At 37.2% G+C, this 20,360-nt stretch overlaps 1 protein-coding gene across 3 annotated transcripts in view; it reads right to left on the reverse strand.

The window, feature by feature from the left end:
• The window catches only part of SLC44A5 (solute carrier family 44 member 5), a 169,853-nt gene extending 149,493 nt beyond the window's left edge, over positions 1-20,360 (reverse strand). For 2 of the 3 annotated variants that reach the window (XM_087889832.1, XM_034437013.3), the window contains exon 1: positions 19,861-20,360. In XM_087889832.1, the coding sequence (XP_087745958.1) occupies positions 19,861-19,897 (37 nt within the window). In that variant the 5' untranslated portion in view covers positions 19,898-20,360. The remainder of the gene's footprint in view (positions 1-19,860) is intronic. The other variant, XM_087889833.1, reaches the window with a different exon arrangement.

Here is a 20,360-nt window from a genome sequence, read left to right on the forward strand (position 1 = left end):
TTAAAAGTTTTCCAGAATCTAGAAACAGGGCTTGGCAGACTACAGCCTCCAGGTCAATCCAGCTTTTGTATGATTCACAACCTAAGAATGGATGGATTGGGAAGCAATCAACAGGTTTGAACCTCAGCCAAGCTCTTAGGGCAAGGGATGGGACATCCTGAGTGATGATGGCAGCCTATCACCAGCCTCCTTGCACATGGGTTGACACTATCCAATGACTACTATGCTTCTTGACTTCTGCCCCTATGAAGTCAGAAGAGGGTGGAACCTGGCCATTTATAGAAAACATTTGCCAACCCCTGATCTAGTGCAGTGGTTCTCAAACATTTTGGACACAAGACCCTTTTATAATCTTAAAAATGATTGTGGCCCCCAAAGAGCTTTGTGGGTTATATCTATCAATATTTAGTGTATTAGAAATTAAAACTGAGAAATTTTAAAGTGTTTATTTACTATTTATTTGACTTCATGGACCCCCTAAAAGTTTTTAAGTGATTCCCAGCAGCCCCCAGACCACACTTTGAGAATTGCTGGTCTAAAGCATTTGCTGTATTACACAGTTGCCAGAACAGGATGGTATACGTGGTGACACTCCAGATATTGCTGCATTACAAATGCTAGTATCCTTAGGTAGTATGGGCAACAATGAAGGGTGGTGGGACTTCAGGTTTTGAAATTTCTTCAGAAATACAGATTGCCTTTTTCTTTTTTCTTTTTTAATCTTATTTCCCAAAATCTGATTCTAAGTAATCTGACTAAGAAAAAAGGAATCTAGCATTGCTGTCTTTCTGACTTTTTAAAAATGTATCATTGCATTTTTCAATATACATTCTCTAGAATTCTTAGAGTCACTTAGTAACAAAGCAGCAATACCGCATGTATTTAGAAAAGGATTATATTTCGCTAGAAGAAAATTGATAAAAAGTGGATTTACTCATGATTATCTACCTCTTGTTTTCATTCATCCACATCCATTTGCTTAAAGTCAGCATCAATTGGTAACCCTAGCTCTTGATAAAAGATTAATGGATGGATAATGGAAATGCAAAGAAAAGAGGTTTATTTCAATATGAATAACACAACTTAGTTTTATGGTCACTTTAGTTAATATTGTTTACAATAGAAGGAGATTGAAGAGATTATGTTCTACTGATATCTATAACAACTGCTGAAAGATAATAGGATGACTGATGAATGAGGAGACTTATGACCAACTGGCTTGCAATTATGACAGCTGCAGCATGCTATGGTCATGTGATCACCTTTTGTGACTTTTACTGTCAACTTCTGACAAGCAAAGTCAATGCAGAAGCTGGCAGAAAGTCACAACTACAACCATGTGCAATTCACTTAATGACCTCAACCGGAATTGCTGTTTGAAGTCATTGTGTTTTTGTGATGTCACATTTTATGATCGCAGCACTCAGCAATGAAGTTGCCAATCCCAATTACTGTTGTTAACTAAGGACTATCCAAACTATATATGATTACAGGTATTCCTTGCTTAACAGCCACCTGTTCAGCAACCACTGAAACTTACAATGGTGCTGAATGAGTGATACTTAAGACCGGTCCTTATACTTCTGAAGATCACAGAGTCCATGTTCTGGTTACATGTTCACAATCAGAGTGTGCAACAACCAGTTCACAATTACAATGTTGCAGTACCCCACAGTCTAATGATCACCATTTGCAATCTTCACTTCTGGCTTCTGACAAGCAAAGTCAATGGGGAAGCTGACAGGTGATCGCAAATGTTGTTGTCCTTAAAGACAGTGCAGGATTTGCTTAATAATAACAACCAGAAGTGCCAAAACTGCTATCTCTAAGCAGCGTGGTCACATGATGTCACACCTTACAATTGTATCTTTTAATGTATTGCATTTAATGGAAATGCAAGTTCTAATTCCTGTAATTAACAATGGACTACCTTGATAAGCTATAGATGCAAGCAAGTAAATCTTTTGTACACTTAGAAGAATATGAATGGAAAATAGCTCTCTTCTTATTGTTCAGGAAGAAGGAGCACGTCTTCCTTAGAGACCAATCTTTAATACTTTATTTTAAAACTCACCCTCCTATTCAAAATTCTGAAACAGTACTAAATTACTTTAGAGTATAACTGAAGAGAAGGAACATAATTTATTTATTTTTTAAAAAAGGCTATGCATATGAGTATCTAAATCAAGGCCTCTATGCTAATACAGAATTATTATTCCAAATGAAAAAAAAGTCATTTATTTATGTAGTTGACATTGAGTCATTTATTAATGCTGTTCCTGATACATATGTACTTCAGTTTATAAAATACAAAGCACACAACAAAATTTAAAAATTAAATAATAATAGAGTCAAAATTGGGAGGGGAAAAAAAGACAGAAAGAAAAATAATATTCACCCAGACTCATTCAGAGACCATTCTAAAGGGCAGGCATCACACAGAGAAAACCCGCTCATAAGCAACTCAAGATGACACCTCCAGTTCTCAGCTTATATAACAAAAACTCCCATAGTGAATTTTGCAATTTTATAGTGTATATATCAAAGGTATATATCAATTATCTTCATCCTAAGTAATTGAGTGCTGTGGTGACAACTAAAATCAAACTCCTGGGATGTATGCCTTGGTGGCTAAATAGTAGTTAGCACATTTGTTTCAAGAGCTGTTACATGTGTTGAGTAGGTTTTCCAATTAGCAACCTGTACCATCTAAGAACAAGGGTAGTTGTATAGTCTATGCCATCTGCAACTTCCAAGCAAGCACAAGGGTGGCCTGCAAAATGCATGTTAGTAACCTAAGGATGACAATGCATAAACAATAGTAGAAAATCCCAATCTAGGAAAGGCCACAGGTGACATGCCAACTAAAAGCAGTAGTAGCCAATTTAAGCCATGATGGTTACTTGAGCTTTTGTCAGTACTTGAGACAATAGTTTTGACAATTACTTGAGCTATTGACAGTAAAGGATCTAGGAGAAGCCATGAATATGAATATCTTCATTCTGAAAAATTGTGACTACATTGAGAACAGACAAATTCCCAAACTTGGGAGCTACACATTCACAAGTTTCAAGATTAAATCTCATTTCTTAACCATCATCCATTGTGTCACTTCAGATACTGTAGATACTGATTCAAAATATGTGTATCTTCTTTTAGTTCAAAAGTTATAGAGAAAAGATTTGTCATCAGCATATTGATGACACGTAATGTCAGCCCTATAATATAGACCAGACCATGAAATAGTCTCTAGAGAATTGTCTAAAATTAGTTTTATTAAGATGTAGTATTATAATAAAATCTTGCAGGTTTGATAGTGTTTTATTTCCCTCTCCCTCTTATACGCCTATAAAACTATCTGAGTCAACAGGTGGTTTTGGATTATTATTATTATTATTATTATTATTATTATTATTATTATTAGGAATTATTACTTGAATCAGGCTTTTCACTTCATAGTTCTGGGAACATAACTTGCTTATCTCCATCAAGGTTATTTTCATTATTCTCTACATGCAACCCCAAAACTCCTGATAACAAAGCATCATTAAATAATTTAAATAACTCTGGGGATTAAAGAATTGCTCTCTGACATCCAAGAACAAAGTTGCCAGTTCATCAATAGGATTATCTAAGTCAGTTGAGTGACCTGGGTCATTCACTCATTCTCAGCAATAAGAAGGCAATGGCAAAACAATTCCCAAAATCTTGCCAAGAAAACTGCAGGGAATAGTCCACACAGTCAGTAAGAGGCAAAACTGACTTGAAGCCACCAAAACAAATAAACCAATAAACCCACCAACCTACTTTTTGATATATTGCCTACAGCCAGAAGCTGCATTACTATAACAAAGTACTGACTTCAATTCACAAAGACAGGCTGGGGAATACTGTGTTTAAAAGTATCAAAAGCAGAATCAACAGTCACATTCCCTCTGTATTTCATGCAGATCCTTTCTGAAAACTAAGTTAGAATCCACACATTCTTTTCCAAGAACAACGCTACCTACACAAGAACCACACTGATACAAAGAAGGATTTTGTGACTGGGCCATTACTGATATAGTTCTATGCTTGATGACTATTTAAGAATACAATGGAGTCCCTCAGTGCAATGTAGTACACATGAGAGTATACATTAATTTATGACTGGTTGACCTAAAAGTCTTATACCACTTGAATGCTAGCCATTTTCTACCCTCTTTCATTGTCTGCAAATGCCCAAAAAACTAGGGACAATGCTGGTGTTGCACAAGCAATTGTATCAATATTTATTTATTTATTTATTTATTTATTTATTTAACTTGTCAAGAACATATTAGGTAATATATATAAGCATGAATTGAATACATAAAATAGATACAAATAGAGGAAACATTAGGACAGGGACTGTAGGCACATTGGTGCTCTTATGCACACCCCTCACAGACCTCTTAAGAATGGGGTGAGGTCAACAGTAGACAGTCTTAGGTTAAAATTTTGGGGGTTTGGAGATGAAACCACAGAGTCAGGTAGTGTATTCCAGGCATTGACCACTCTGTTGCTGAAGTCATATTTTCTGCAATTGAGTTTGGAGCGGTTCACTTTAAGTTTGTATCTATTGTGTGCTTGTGTATTGTTGTGGTTGAAGCTGAAGTAGTCATTGACAGGTAGGATATTGTAGCAGATAATTTTATGATAGTCTGTATCATAGAGCTACATGGGCATCAAAATAACTTGGTCTGGTTTCTGGGGATTTTTCTTACAACATTCAAGAATGTCTCAGGATCCGTAAGCCAAATAAGGGGCTTGATAGCTAGGTTTGAAGAGGCTTCCTGGTGAGCAAAATGATATTCCTACAAGCCACAGAAAGTCCTGGTTTGGAAAAGAAACAGAATTAAGAACAGAATTATAAGAAAGCAGAATATGCTATAGCAAAAGATTTGTCAATTGCTTCTACACAAAGTGTCTTCAGATAGGGATATTATAAATGTAAAAGAAAAATACTGATATTTCTATGAAAAAATAATGTGGCATCTGTAACAATGATGATAAGAAATAAGTATCAGCTTGACAGAGACTAAAATATTCTTTCTGCTTCCTGCCACAAAGTAATGAACTTTCACATACTGAAACAACAGATAATTTCATACTAGAAAAGCACAGCTTTGGAAGAAAACTGAAAATTCATAGAAATCCAGATAAGCTTCTTGGGCCTTGGTGGCACATGTGTGAGACTGATAACTACAGACGTACTAGCTCAAGATTGATAGCATTGAAGTACATGAGGCACATTTAGCATTTGTACCAGTAGTACATTTATGGCTGCATATATCACTAGTATGAAGCACCAACTTCAATTTTTACTTCTCTGCCTAAATACAAAACCAACAAACAAACTTGATAGACAAGTAAACTCTGATCTAATGTAGTATAGTACAATCATTGCCTAGTTACAATGCAGTAATCCCTACCGGATGGATATCTGAGAGCTATGCATAAGAGGAAGCCATATACTCTAACATAAAACTTGATTAGTATCCATCCATTGCTTCTTGCAATGCTTCAGGTGCTTTGGACAATAGGTTGGCCCCCTCTTCTCTATGGCAGTCCCTTATATATTGGACATTGCTATCATGTCACCCCTAGTCCTTCTCTTCATTAGAATAGACATACCCAATTACTACAACCATTCTTTATGTTTTAACCTCCAGTATTTAAGCAGGCAATACTTATGCAGTATACATGCTTAGATTTTCCCCTCTGAAAACAACAAAATTTAAAAATGTTAAGCTGGTGCAAGATTCTGTTATTATAACTTTATAATAAAACTAGTATTAGCAGGCAAAACTTTGTTTTCCTACTCTATTCTACTTTGAAATGCTGAAATGATTCTTTCAAGTCTGAATATGTTGCCTCTCTCCTTCCTTTTACTCTCATGAAAACTAGAAGGGATTTTATCTGAGCATATTACTCAGGCTACAGTTCTGACCCCCACTCACATTTTATCTGACCATTGTCTTGGTTGCGATTCTTTTTGCTTTTCCTCAGGCTAATCTTTCTGCCCTGTACAACAATTTACACTGTAGGACAATCTTATATTAATTTCTCTTGTCTTCTCTATGACTTAAGGCTGACTTCTTTGATTACATTAACTATTACTATAGAGCTGAATATAACATATCAAAAAGATTCAGAAAGGCTGCTTTGTAGTTTTCTGAGTCTTTGGAACTACCGTATAGATCAGGGGTGTCAAACTCATGACCCATGGGCTGGATTCGTCACACGCTGGCCACACCCACATCTGTTTTAGCAAAGGGGGAAAAATCATGATATGTCACATGACGCTGTCATGATGATGCGAGTTTGACACCCCTCATGTTTGATCAGATCCATATAAGAAAACATTTTAAAGATAACTCTTGCTGAGAAGTTGACAATGAAAATTAAATGCCAAGATGAAGGCTTACTTTCAGTTCAGCAATCTGATGCCAAGTAGAGGACAAATGGATAATTTGAAAAGATGAGGTAATTTTAATTGAAGTAGCATAAATGTCTGATAGGGGTCACAATGACCTCATATATCATGACATCATTACACATATTATGCATAGATTGTAACTGGCCTTAGTCTCATCTTGACAACACAATGTAAATGATGTACATTACATACGGTAATTCACATCATTATGAAATGATATCATGTATGTGATATCATTTTCTCTCTGCCTTCCTGAAAAACCCATGAGAAATATGTTGATGAACAGAACAGAACTGAAAAGGCAAAGTCCCCATAATACACTCCATTCTAATTCCATGCATTCAGATTCTAGACTTTTTCACCACTGGATAAGACACCAATAATTTTGATTGGTATTTTTCCATGTACAGATTTGACTAGCAAAAACCATCATTGTGATGTTTTAAAGGTGACCAAACAAAAAAGTTCTAGCAATTATGTTATAATGTTTTTATTGCACTTTTTGAATGTTTAAAAATTATTAATATATTCCAGATTTGGAACTATGCCATAAAGGTTACTTACTATCAATTATTACATATTGGAAGCCAACATTTGCTATTGGCAAGAACTACACTATTTGTAAACAGGTCTAAGCTCTCCAACTCAAAATCAAAAGTAAGGATGGCCAATAGATGAATACAAAAGCAGCTTTTATTATGCAGAAGTACAAAATGCAGAAGCATTAAAAATTTGAATCCAAGAAAAAAAAATCAGAAAAAAAGTCAGGTGGACCCATTTTATTTCTACATGAAAACCACTTTTGGAATTTTTGTAAAAAGCTGCAGGAAATAAAATTTTTATTTTGGGATTTGATTAGAATTATATGGGATTAGAGAAATAATGCAGACTATTGTGAACTTTACAGTAAGTGCTTGATATATTTTTTGTCTAAGAAAATTGGAAGTCATCCATTTTCTATTTTCATTCTTTTTTGTTTTGCACTTTTTACTTGCTTTTTTCTTTTTTCAATTCTTTTTCTTCTTACTCTATGTTTTATTCTTTTTTTAATTTAATAAGTATATTTAAAAAATGGGGGTAAATTGGGTTGTAGACAAGTGTGGTGTTCAGTCTGGATGCATGCAATTTGTTATATATGTGGCCAACAATGGTTATTATCTGTTTTTCTGGAATGCAGTTGCAGCTATTTCTGGCGCGTGAATAAAGCTGGATATAGATTTTCCCACATCAATTGGGAGCTGCTGCTGCTGCCAATTTCCTCAACAGAAAGCTATTTTTACTCTCAGATCCCTATTTTACACAGCCTAAGGATCATATCATTCTCTACCCTATCCTACCCTACACATTTGGAAGGGTGGCATGCAGGATGTCAGAGAAAGGAGTCAAAATGCCTTATAAAAGCAGAAATGTTTATCAGACCTTACCTAAATGAAGTCCTTCCACTTTTGAAAGGCCAAATTCCATCCATAGTCATTAGGAACATTCCATCTATTGGATTACTCACTCATATTTTTAAATGAAAAAAATGCTCTGAAAAAGGGCAACATACCATAAGTCAAAATTTATAATTAATATCTGAGTAGCCTATTTTTGTTATCTCAGATGAAATTTATAATCCGGTCCAATATGTGTTCAACAGCATTTCTGATACTGCTTATTTGCTCACCTTTTAAAAATGAAAACTTGCTTAGAAAAATATACACTGTTTTCCTGAAAATAAGACATCCCCTGATAATAAGCCCAATCAGGTTTTTGAGCACATGCGCTAAAATAAGCCCCCTCTTGAAAAAAAGCCCTCCCCGAAAATATTTAAACACATGCACAGCCAGTCCCCACCATTTCTTCTGGTTAGGGTTAGGGAGACAGAGCTGAAAATCAGGTAAGATGACAAGAGGAATCCCATCTTGCTCCAAAATAATAAGACTTCCCTGAAAATAAGGCCAAGTGCTTATTTTGGGGTTCAAAAAAATATAAGACAAGGTCTAATTTTCAGGAAAACATGGTACAATATTAATATACAAGAATACTGCATTTCAATTTGAGACAAAGCTCAACCCTATGGAATAAGACAACATACCTTAATGTTTAATCACTCAAGGTAGAAGGCCATTACCTGGCCCACCTGGTTCCAAATCGTTCCCAAAGCACTGTCCCACAGTAGTTATGTACTTTTGTACCCAGCAAGAGACTGGTAGTTGCCATGGCAACTACACTGGAAAGTTGAATATGGAATTTAAATTTGTTAATGTTAAATTCTTTGTGGGGATGCAGTGGATTCAGTGATATATTAGACTTTCAACTTGGACTAACCCTGACAATCAGAAAATCACCTGTTGCTCCAACTGAAAATTTTAAAAAGATCTGTGTTTGTTTCTGTTTAAAATTATGAGTTATTGCTAGACAGAGTGGAGCCATAAATGGACAAAGAAGTACTCCCTAACACCAAATTGTAATCAACTCATTTTTCTTCTTCATCATCATCATCACCCCCATTCCTACTTCATCAATTTTTCCTTGATTCTTATTCAATTAATTGTCGTATCTAATTTTCTATTCATCTTTTTTGGTCTATTTTTTCTTTCTTCCTTTTTCCACGCTAAATACATTTACTTCAACCTTTTACTAGAATAATTACTTCAACCTTTTACTAGAATAATTCTTCGGTTTTATTAAAGTATTTCCCTGGTTACTCTCTCTTATAAATCACTCATTAATTCACTTCTTATTGTTTCATTGTAAAATATAATTGTAATTGATCTGTTTTAGAGAGAGAAGGAAGAAGAGAGAAAGAGAGAAAGAGAGAGAGAGAGAGAGAGAGAGAGAGAGAGAGAAAGAAAGAAAGAAAGAAAGAAAGAAAGAAAGAAAGAAAGAAAGAAAGAAAGAAAGAAAGGTGATGATTATTTCCTTACAGTGAAGCTGTATTTTTCATGATTCATGTTTTTGAACTGAAAGCAAATTGAAATAGTTTATGTCTTGAACTATTGTAAGATGGCTAAACTCTTTTGGGGCTCATGTCCAGTCACAAATATTCTGTATTTTGATCCAGTTTGCTATGATGTCTACACATTTTAAGGAATAGGATAAAAGATCGTATAGTTAAAATGATGACTTTAGCTCTCCCTCCCTCCCACCTCCAGCTTAGGGGAAATAAGTGCCCAAAAACTAACACCATTTTCTATAACAAAATTCTTGCTCACTTTTTAATTCTTTGTACAATTTGGTTCATAACAAGCATTCCATATCTTAATTAACACATTACTGCAATGTTTTCCAAATTCTATATATTATATAGAAGAACAGCCACAAAATTATTTAAAATAGTCATTTTAAATAACATGTAATACCAATTAATATTTTGATACCAGGTGCTGTATTTTTCCTGAATTACCAGATATGATATACCGTGTTATTGAGAAGATATATGCCTTTCAGTATCCCTATCTACATGCTTGTAAGAAAAGCCATTAAGTTAGTCATTGTCAGCATAATGGGTTTTGAAAGTTTATACCAGGCATTTACATATTCCGTGCTTTAAACATGTCTAAAATATAAATTTACAATACATTATAATATTTCCAAAATGTCACTGCATCTCATTAGATCACCTCATGCAAACTTCTAGCCCAATATTTGGGATTTTTTCTTTATAGCAATTAAGAACAAGTTGTTTTTAGTTAACTACCAATAAGACATCCCCTGATAATAAGCCCAATCGGGCTTTTGAGCGCATGGCAATAAGGCCAAGCACTTATTTGAGGGTTCAAAAAAAATATAAGACAGGGTCTTATTTTCAGGGAAACACGGTACTAAAACCTAGTAATTCCACACTGATGTGAAGAAATACAAAACCTCAGGACAAAATAATTTGTAACATGATACATTTATTAATACCCTCCTTAGGGAAAGGCAAAGGAAGAATTATGTCTGTCACAATGATGCAGTATAATCCATATGACTAACGTACCTGATATGACACCGCAGCAAAAATACAGCCAGGATCTGCGTCATTATATTGCAATGCACTTTTCATCATTTTTTTAATCACATATTTGCTTATTATAAATATATAAATATAATAAAAAGCTAGAGTCCTATACTATGAATGAAAGCGCACCAATCTCCCCAGAAAAAAAGACAGTTTTATGACTATAATGACCCATTATTCATAACGAGTTCTCAAAATGTGTCCAATGATCCAACTGAGGTGATTCCTCAGTTTTACAAGCTTGCTACTATAAGTAACATGAGTTCTCTACTTGGAAACATCTAACATAAAGCAGATTTTATTTGGGTTCCTCCCCACATAAAAACCTTAACATTACAGTACAGAAACTAAAATCTGGTGAGGGATTTTTTCCCCCTGACGCTTTAATTATAGTTGTTAACAGCTCTATAAATGAACAGAGGGCAAAAAACTCAGAGAACTGAGACAAGACTTTTCTATTAAAATAATAATGCCAAAATGCTAATCTCTTCTTCCATTGAGCTCAAGCCATTAAAATGGAAAAATACTGTCGGAAAAATACACCTAGGTTTGAATCTGGGGGCTGCTATAAATAGGGCTTAAATTCCAGACTTTCAAGTTACTGATTTTCTAAAGTGTTGTTTTTCAAGTATCCGCAATAAAAGTATTTCATGGCGACTGTGTCCTTGAATCTTTCTCTGTGTACCTTCTAGTCCAAGTATCTGGCCTGTTTAGAATGACAATTCTGTTCCTAATTATTGCAACTCTACTTTTTAATGCTGTGATTTTCTGAATCTTACTGTCACAGAATTTTTTTTTGTACCTTACTGTGGATATATCATCAAATTTACATAGGTAGACATTGTACACTTTGGCTATGAGTCAATGTATTGAAAACAAGTGTACATAAATTAAATAATTAATTCTGACAGGGCCCGTCTAATGTCAGAATTACAACTAAAACTCTTGTTCCTATAAACTTTAAGTGCATCATAGGGCATTTTTGACCCATAGTATATCAAATGGGCTAATTTATAGAATGTATCCAAAATCTGGGATCCATGATGTTTGATGTAATTTGAAAAATTTCATAAAACATTTCATGACATAAAAAACATCATAAAACAGTTTATGATATAATACAAAATGCCATAAAACATTTCTTATGCTGATGTTTGACTGTGCTATACAATTCTACATGGGCTATTTTCAAGGTAAATATATCTCTGAAGGTATCCCAACTTTTTTGATGAATGAAGTGCATTAGAAGCTCTATCACTGTTGAAGGCATTGAGGAATCTGGTAAGGATGTATCTCTGAAAGCATAACCGGTTCACAGATTGGCTAGTATTAGATATAGGCCTCAAAGCAAGTTGTTGTAAAACTGCAGAATAGCAAACACATTCTCTAAAGACTTGGAATTTGTATAGATAATTTTATCCCTGATTACTTCTGATGGGTTGATTAAAAAATAAAGGCCAAGAGTCATATCATCACTCTTGCTGCATGAGTCAAGAGAATTTTTGAACTGACAATTGTTACTTTCAGTCTTTCCTCTTCTTCATATCAGATCTTTATTTTTAAGTTCTCTAAAGTTAAATGCATTGCAGAAATGTTTCATATCCCAGCTGATTTTTTAAAAATGGATAAGTGATCCTTTCAAGTGCCTATTAATAATACCAAATGTAAAAATTAGTTTTATGGTCAAACTATTGAGAGAAAAGAGGAATCCACAAGCTCTTTTGCACTCCTAAAACCTCAATGAAACAATCCTTTTTCATCTTTATTTTATAATAGAGAACTGAAGCTAAGAGTATGACTAGCTTGCAATAATTTGCAGCTGGGACTTGTACACAGAACTCCATGTTCAGTTCCAATAGTCCTTCTATTGATCTAAAATTGTTCACAATAGACTTCTTAACAAAAAACTGAATAGCTATTTAAAAAATCTTCCCCTTAAAATAGATTCTACTGTAAAAGCACTTTATGATATGTTTTAAATACCAACTAAATATACTGTGCAGATGTCCATGGCACCATTTATACTACCAATTAAAACAAACATCCATCTCATGGTAGAACTTTCCTTAATGGCATAAGAATATAAAAATAGCACTTGATAGCACTATTTTGTAAAAAAAATTCAACCAGCTGCAAAAAAACAAAAAATCACTATAATTTACATTTCTTTCAGTTAAGGAATTAAAGTTAGCTAAATGTGAATAAGTACTTATGAACATTTCAATCCTGTCTAAACTAATAACTGATTATATATTATCAGACATATTTGTACTATGTATTTAAGTACATAATTTCTGCCAAATGTTTCTTTTGTTACACAACTGCCAATAAGTCAATTTGATAATGCAGTTTTTGTCACAGTAAGCTTATTTCAAAAACCAGGTGCTAAATTGATTTATGGTAAATTTGAACCAATATAGTTTTATTACAATAGTTGAATAAATGAAGGTGGTTATAGACAGGCATCTAATTAGTTGTACTGTTCACCACTCATGTTTCCCTATGTAAATTTTTAAGAATACAAACCATTTTCTACAATGGAATAGTTGTTTTTTGTATCTTCTGCAAACATGCATTAGTTGTTTTCTGAAACCTCCAGAATATGTTATTAATTTCCAAAATATAGGTAGTCCTCAATTTATGACCACAATTGGAATTAGAACTACTACTGCTAACCAATCTGGTCATTAAGTTGATCATCACATGACTACTCTCAATTTGACAAATGTGGCTATGTGGTTATTAAGTGAAACCAGTTTCCCTTATTGACTTTGCTTGTTGGAAGCCAGCTGGAAAAGTCACAAATGGCGATCATGTGACAGTAGGATGTGAAACCATTGTAAATACATGAAAATAACCAAGTTCACAAATCGCAATAACGTTTCTACTGGAACACTGCAACAGTTGTAAGTGTAAGAACTGGTTCTAAGTCGCTTTTTTCAGTGCCATCGTAAGTTCAAATAATTGCTATATGAATGGCTGCAAATCGAGGACTATCTGTTATAATAACGTATACAGGAAAAGTAATGTGAGAGATTTCATGTGATTGTATATATATCAATACCAATGTGCAATGCAAAGCATATTATTACACCAACAGAATATTCCTAGCAGTTGCAATGCTAATTGTTTAAAAACTTTGCTCTGTCAAAAGCATATTTTATTTTTACTGTAACTATCTCAAGTGGAAATTTTGTAGTACATTGCACAATTAAAAGATATTAAGGCACTGCAGTATGCAATGTTCATTCTGGATAAGAATTACATTTGAAGCATACATATGTGTCTAAAATAAGCAATATATCATAAATGAGAACATAAAGGAAATCTTTACAAGTTTACAAAAGCTATTTGTGCATATCTTCTCAGATATCAATTGACTGCTTTGCATTCTAGATAGCAAGACAAGCACCAAATTAATGCTATCCAAAGAGTCAGCCAACAGTCACAGTAATAATTTGAGAAGGAAAGTCATTAGTTACAGCCAACAAAAAAATATGAATGGTTTAGCTGAAGCTCTGTGGCCTGTTTGCAACACAGCTCATTTCAATGACTATAAACAAATGAAAGAAATCAATAAATGTTGGTAATTAACAAATTATACAGAATGCTTCTTCTGAAAAGTAAAATATATTTCTGCTCTGCCTGTACCTTTCAGATTATCTATTTTAAAAATGCTACTATCATCTGTGGGAGGATCGCTCTCTGTACACTGACAGCTGCATCTAAAGTGTTGGGGGGGGGGATAGACAATGTTAGATAATGGGTACAATATAGCTAGATTTGCAGTGCTGTCAAGCTTCTGCCAAGATTTTATTATTAGACACTTGGCTGAATCTACATTCTAAGCCTTTCTGTTCTGTGTCCAGAAACAATGAAAAGAAGATGACATATTCGTATAAAATTACACATTTCAATTTCTCTTATTATTCAGATTTATGTTAATAGATACTGAAGAAATTAGCTTTGCAGCACTTTAACAAAGCCAAAAGTTATTTCAGAGGACAGCAGGTGGCTACTTTAAGCAGTTTCGAACAGGTTTTGCAGCTGTGCCCAGACACAGTGTTTTTACCTTTGAATTTGAAATATGATGTACCCTCAGTGATTAGGTCAAGTGAGGCAAGTATCATTGGTTAGTTTGAATTTCCTTCCTTAGAGTTGATCATGTTCCATCAAGTCAGTATCAATTCATAGTGACCATATAGATCATTTTTTTCCATGAAGGTGTCCCTAATCTGGCCTTTAACAGATAGAATTGAAGTTGTTATTTTGGTTAGTTAGCAAAGGGTCTCAAATGCCAGACCTCTGAGTTACACATTAATCTGAGTTTTAAGAAATTGAAAAGAAAATTATTACTAATCATGGATAATGGTGCCTTTACCTCTGAAATATATGACAAGCAGTGCTTGGCAGATTGTCTTATTTTTCAGAGTTAGAGATTTTGACATCTATTTGCCGCAAGGATCAAAGCAAGATTAACTCCTCGTTTTACTTTGGAGAAATCTTCTCAGCACTTTCTAACTTTCTTCCCCTTTAAGAGCTAGAAAACTACCTGTGAAATAGCATTTCAAATTGCTGCTTTTCAAATTTGCATATAACAAAAAGAGGCTGAAATAAAATTGCAAGATAAAACATAAAGTCATCCACTTACAGCTGAAATTGAATTTAATTATTTCAAGGAGACACTCTCAAGTAACTTGCATTATAACCCTATGGGAAGATTTCTAAGCATTAGCTAATTTATTTCTTCACTAGTTACTTCATAATAGTTCTTAGCATCCTGTCCTGGTAGTAGAATGGTATATCACAGTGATGGCTAGCCTTTTTGCTGTCACGTGCCAAAAGTGGGGGGGGGGTCGTGTGTGCGTGTGCCCATATCCATAATTCAATGTGCCCCACGTATACGCGTGCAACCCCCCGCACTCCCCCTGCTTTTGGCACGGTGGGCCTGGTAGCCCCGTTTTTCGCCCTCCCCAGGCTCCAAGAAGGCCAGAAAAGGCCCATTTGCCGACTTCCGGTGGGACCAGAAATCCCATTTTTTGCCCTCCCCGGGCTCCAGAGGCTTTCTAGGAGCCTGGGGAGGGCCAAAACAGGCCTTCCCCACCCACCCCCGGAGGCCAGAAACAGCCTGTTTGCCATTGGATCTGGAAGGCCCGGAAATCAGCGCGCGCTGGAGCTGAGCTAGGGCAATGCTCACGTGCCCACCAATATGGCTCCACATGCCACCTGTGGCACACGTGCCATAGTTCGCCATCATGGGTATATCATTTGGATTTAAGATATTTTGGCGTATTTCATGTTGATTCTGCCTTCCCCATTCTGCTATTCTTCAGTATGTTGGATAAGAAGTCTAAATATTTCCATTAGTCCCCACACCTGCTAAAGATCAAACTTAACAAAGGTATCCATGGAAGAGGCCAGAAAAATAAGATGGTAGCTTTGATTGTGTGATCAATGCTTTGCCCTGTTTTTATGTGTGCCACGCACATGGCACATGTAAAAAAAAAGAGTGGAGTTTCTGCCAAGCAGTCATCGACAGCATCTTTTTTCTTATCCAGCACACACTCATACACCCCTGAGACTAAAGAAAGCCGTGTCACAATTTCTAGAAGTAATCATATGAATTTGTTGCAGAAGAAGTGTAAATACATTGTGCCTTTAAAAACTAACGTTGTTATTAGAGCATGAACCTTTGTAGATTATAGGTACAGAGAAAAACGAATCATAGGAAAGAATAGGAAAAGGAGAATCTAGAGGAAAACAAAATGTTGCTAAGTGACAGAAGACTCTTCATTAAATTGCTACACTTTTTAGTTGATTGATTTTCTTGTGAATCTACATGGCACAAACTGGTTGTTTGTATACCATATTATTTCAGTTGCTCCTAACAGAATTTTATGTACAAGCCAGGCTGTGTTTTGTGAGATGGGCTGCTATACAAATTTGGTGAATAAATAAATTTGATTAATAAATACACAGGAATATCCCATAGACTGGCCTCATCCTATAATAAACAGAAATTGCATGGTTTTTTTCATTCAAATGATAGGGAAGAAACAAAACTCAGTAGTTCAATCCCTGGTTATCCAGTTAAATGGTTAAAAAATAATGAAAAATCTCCTACTAGAGAACTTAAGAAGCACTGTTTGTCAAAGTATGCACCAGTACAGGTAGTCCTCAATTTATGATCACAATTCAGCCCAAAATTTATGTTGCTCAGTGAGATAGTTGTTAAGCGAGTTCCCATTTTATGACCTTTCTTGACACAGTTGTTAAATGAACCACTGCAGCTATTAAGTTAATACCATGATAAAGTGAATCTGTCTTCCCCATTGACTTTGCTTGTCAGAAGGTTGCAAAAGGTGGTCACATGTCCCTGAGATACAGCAACAGTCATAAATATGAACCAGTTGCCAAGTATCTGAATTCTGATAGCAATAGCAATAGCACTTAGACTTATATACTGCTTCACAGTGCTTTACAGCCCTCTCTAAGCGGTTTACAGAGTCAGCATATTGCCTCCAACAATCTGGGTCCTCATTTTACCAACCTTGGAAGGATGGAAGGCTGAGTCAACCTTGAGCCTGGTGAGATTCAATTTGCCAAACTGCTGGCAGCCGGTGATCAGCAGAAGTAGCTTGCAGTACTGCACTCTAACCACTGCGCCACCATGATCACATAATTATGAGGATCATGCAATGATCATAAGTGTGAAAGTTATGTCACTTTTTTCAGTGCCATTGTAATTTTGAATGTCACTAAATGAATGGTTGCAAGTTGAGGATTACCTGTAGTTTATTTATAACTGAGAGCCAGTTTTGTGTACTGGTAGTCCTTTATTTATTATTATATTTGAGCCCAAAATTTGTGTTGCTAAGCAAGAGAATTGTTAAGTGAGTTTTGCCCCATTTTATGACCTTTCTTGCCACAGTGAATTAAGTAGCCATTAGGTGAATCACTGCAGATGTTAAGTTAGTAACATGGTTGTTAAGTGAATCTGGCTTCCCCATTGACTTTGCTTGTCGGAGGGATGCAAAAGGTGATCACATGGCCTAGGACACTGCAACTATCATAAATAAATGCCAACTGCCATGTGTCTAAATTTTGATCACACAGGGGTGCTGCAATGGTCATACATATGAAAAATGGCCATAAGTCACTTTTTCAGTACCATTGCAACTTTGAATGGTCATTAAATGAATGGTTGTAAGTTGAGGACTACCTATAGCGGTGGTTAAGGCTCTGGACTAGATCTTAGGAGACTGTGAGCTCTAGTTTTCCCATATGTATGAATGCCCACTGGATAACTCTCTTTCAGCCCAACCCACCTTATAGAGTTGTAAAGAGAAAATAGGAGGTGGAAGGTTTACGCACACTGCCTTGAGTTGTAAAAATAATGGCAGGATAAAAATCAAATAAAAAACAATTCAATACAGGGTAGTATCTTATATTCATAAGATATATTTATATCCTTATGGAAAACCAAGCTCTTATTTGTATGCATTTCATGTACTTATTAAGAGCTCTTATGCAAAAAGAAGATTGCCCTATATCATAATATAGGACTCATAAAAATTTAGACACAAAATGGGCCATAAGAAGAAAACAAAGTGATAGTATAAAAATATATCTATTTTAGCTTTTTTTCCCTCCCAGTATTGATCTCAAGACTTACACAGGCAACGTTGTAGGTATTATTTGTAAGATGCTGTATGGTATGCACTCAAATAGCTGAAATATGCCTTGTCATTGTGAACAAAGAAGGATATGAACCATTGAGAAAACTCTGATAAAACAGTTGCTTCGCTTTCCCATCCCACCCCACCCCCAAAGAAAAACTAGTAATGACTACTACATTTTTGTGGCTTCGTTTTCACTTTTGATATGCCAGAGATACCCATCCCACAATCGTCTTTAAAATCCATTGATCACTTTGAATATCTACAAATCCTGAGCATGGTTTAATATTTTTTTTATATCTACAAATCCTGAGCATGATTTAATTGTATCCTATATGGTCATTCCCATTGCAGTGACCCAGAATGTATTGTTTTCTGACTAAATCCAAATTTCAAAGCCGAACATAAATAGAAGATATCTGGCACAAAAGGGTTTTTGGTACTCAACTGGAGGACAGAAGAAAACATTTTAACATCTAAATTGGGATTTTAAAGGCATGGTGTGGTACTCAAGAGGAGACCCATCTACCTTGCAAATTACACAGAGCATCCATCCATCTCTACCCTGCCTCTGAACTGCAAATGATAACAGGATGCCCACATGGACCCTAATATTACTGCATCCCAGCTTTTTACACCCATGTATTCCTCCCCTAATGAGCCCTTAAATAATGAGCAAAGAAGGCTAGCTGTTTGTCTGGACCCAGAAAAAGTGGCTGTGAATAACAACGGTTTATTTATCGCTTCTGATTCCAGAACTCCTCTAAGATCTCTCAAGTCCCCGAAGGGCTGTTCCCAAACCCCACGTCCCTGATTCATTGCCTCTTTCTTCACTCTTCACTCGAGTCCCCTCAGTCCCCATAACCCACAAATGCACCCCTTGCTTTTCGTGCCTAAAAGATTCTTGTCCCCCAACCCTCACCCCACCCCACCCCCTTTCATCTCCCTCACCTCCGCCCCCCCGGATTTATTGCCCTCAACTCCTAGGTAGTAACATTCAACAGGAATAGTTTTTATCCAGTCAAAGCAAAGGGGGGCAGGCAAGCCTAGTCCCAGCCTGGCTTTTTGCTTGTTTATCTCGCGACCACCCAACCCCAGAAGCGCTGCCCCGGAGGGGAAGGATCCCTCCATCCTCTTCAGCCAGCCAGCCAGCCCCTCCGCCTCACAGTCACCCCTCTCCATCTCCAAAACCACCCCGTCTCGAGCCTTGTCCTCCCTGGGCCATGCCTGCCCAGTCCCCAGGGCCCCAACCGGCCAACAATTCCCAGGTCGCTCCCTCCCGGGAGAGGGAGACAAAGCGGCGCGGGTACACCTGCCCCCCATCCCAGGGCTGCCTCCTCTTTCTCCTCAGCCGGCTGAGGAGAGGAAAGGGCGAAACGCACCCGAGTTCTCCTCCTCCTCCTCTCTGCCCCCCCCCCTCGCCTCGCGCAGCCCGAGCCCCAACTTTCCGACCTCCTCAAGGACGCAGCAACAAGCCGCCTTGGCGGAAGAAGGGGGAAAGGGGGGAACAGGGCTTCCCTCCCTTTGCTTTCTCTCTTCCCCCCCCCTCAAACAAAAAATACAAGACAAAAAAAAACAACAACTCCGGGAGCTGGATGCGCGGGTTGAAACAGGCCAAAAATACCCAACCAAGCCGCCCGGACTAGGTTGCGGCGCCGAGCGCGCCCCTCAGCCCGCTCTGCTGTGCTTTTGCAAGCCGGCCACCTGCCTTCCTTTCCTCCTTCAGCCCGACTTACCGTAAGGAGAGACAGCGGCGTCCCCTTTCCTAGCCATGGTCCTCCTCCGCCTTCTGGGCTGACGGAGCTCGGAGCCAGGGCGCCTCTCCGCCCGCTGCTCAGCGTGCTCTTTGTTGCTGTAATGGCATGAGAGGCGGGCGGAGGGGTTGGGGAAGAACGGCGGCGAGGCGAGCAGCAGCCGAGCCCCAGGTGCTTGTTTTTCTCCTCCTCCTCCTCCTCCTCTTCTACTTCCTCCTCTCGCTGCACTTCTCTGGCGCCCCCGAGCGCCCCCCCACCTCCGCAAGGCTCTCCCCTTTGTGCCTCCCGCTCTCCCGTTCAAGGCAGAAGAGCCGCTGCCGGAGAATAGCGAGGCGAGCTCTCCGAGAGGTGGCAGCGGCGGCGACGCTGGCAGCCGCAGTTGCTAAAAAGCTCCCTCGGCCTTCGCAGGCATGCGGAGGAGGACGAGGAGGAGGGGGCACGTGGGACTGCCCCCCCCCCGGCTTCGCCCCGCCCCTCGATCC

This window comes from Pantherophis guttatus, chromosome 3, assembly GCF_059756535.1.
Source record: "Pantherophis guttatus breed Tessera chromosome 3, ASM5975653v1, whole genome shotgun sequence".
NCBI lineage: Eukaryota > Metazoa > Chordata > Lepidosauria > Squamata > Colubridae > Pantherophis > Pantherophis guttatus.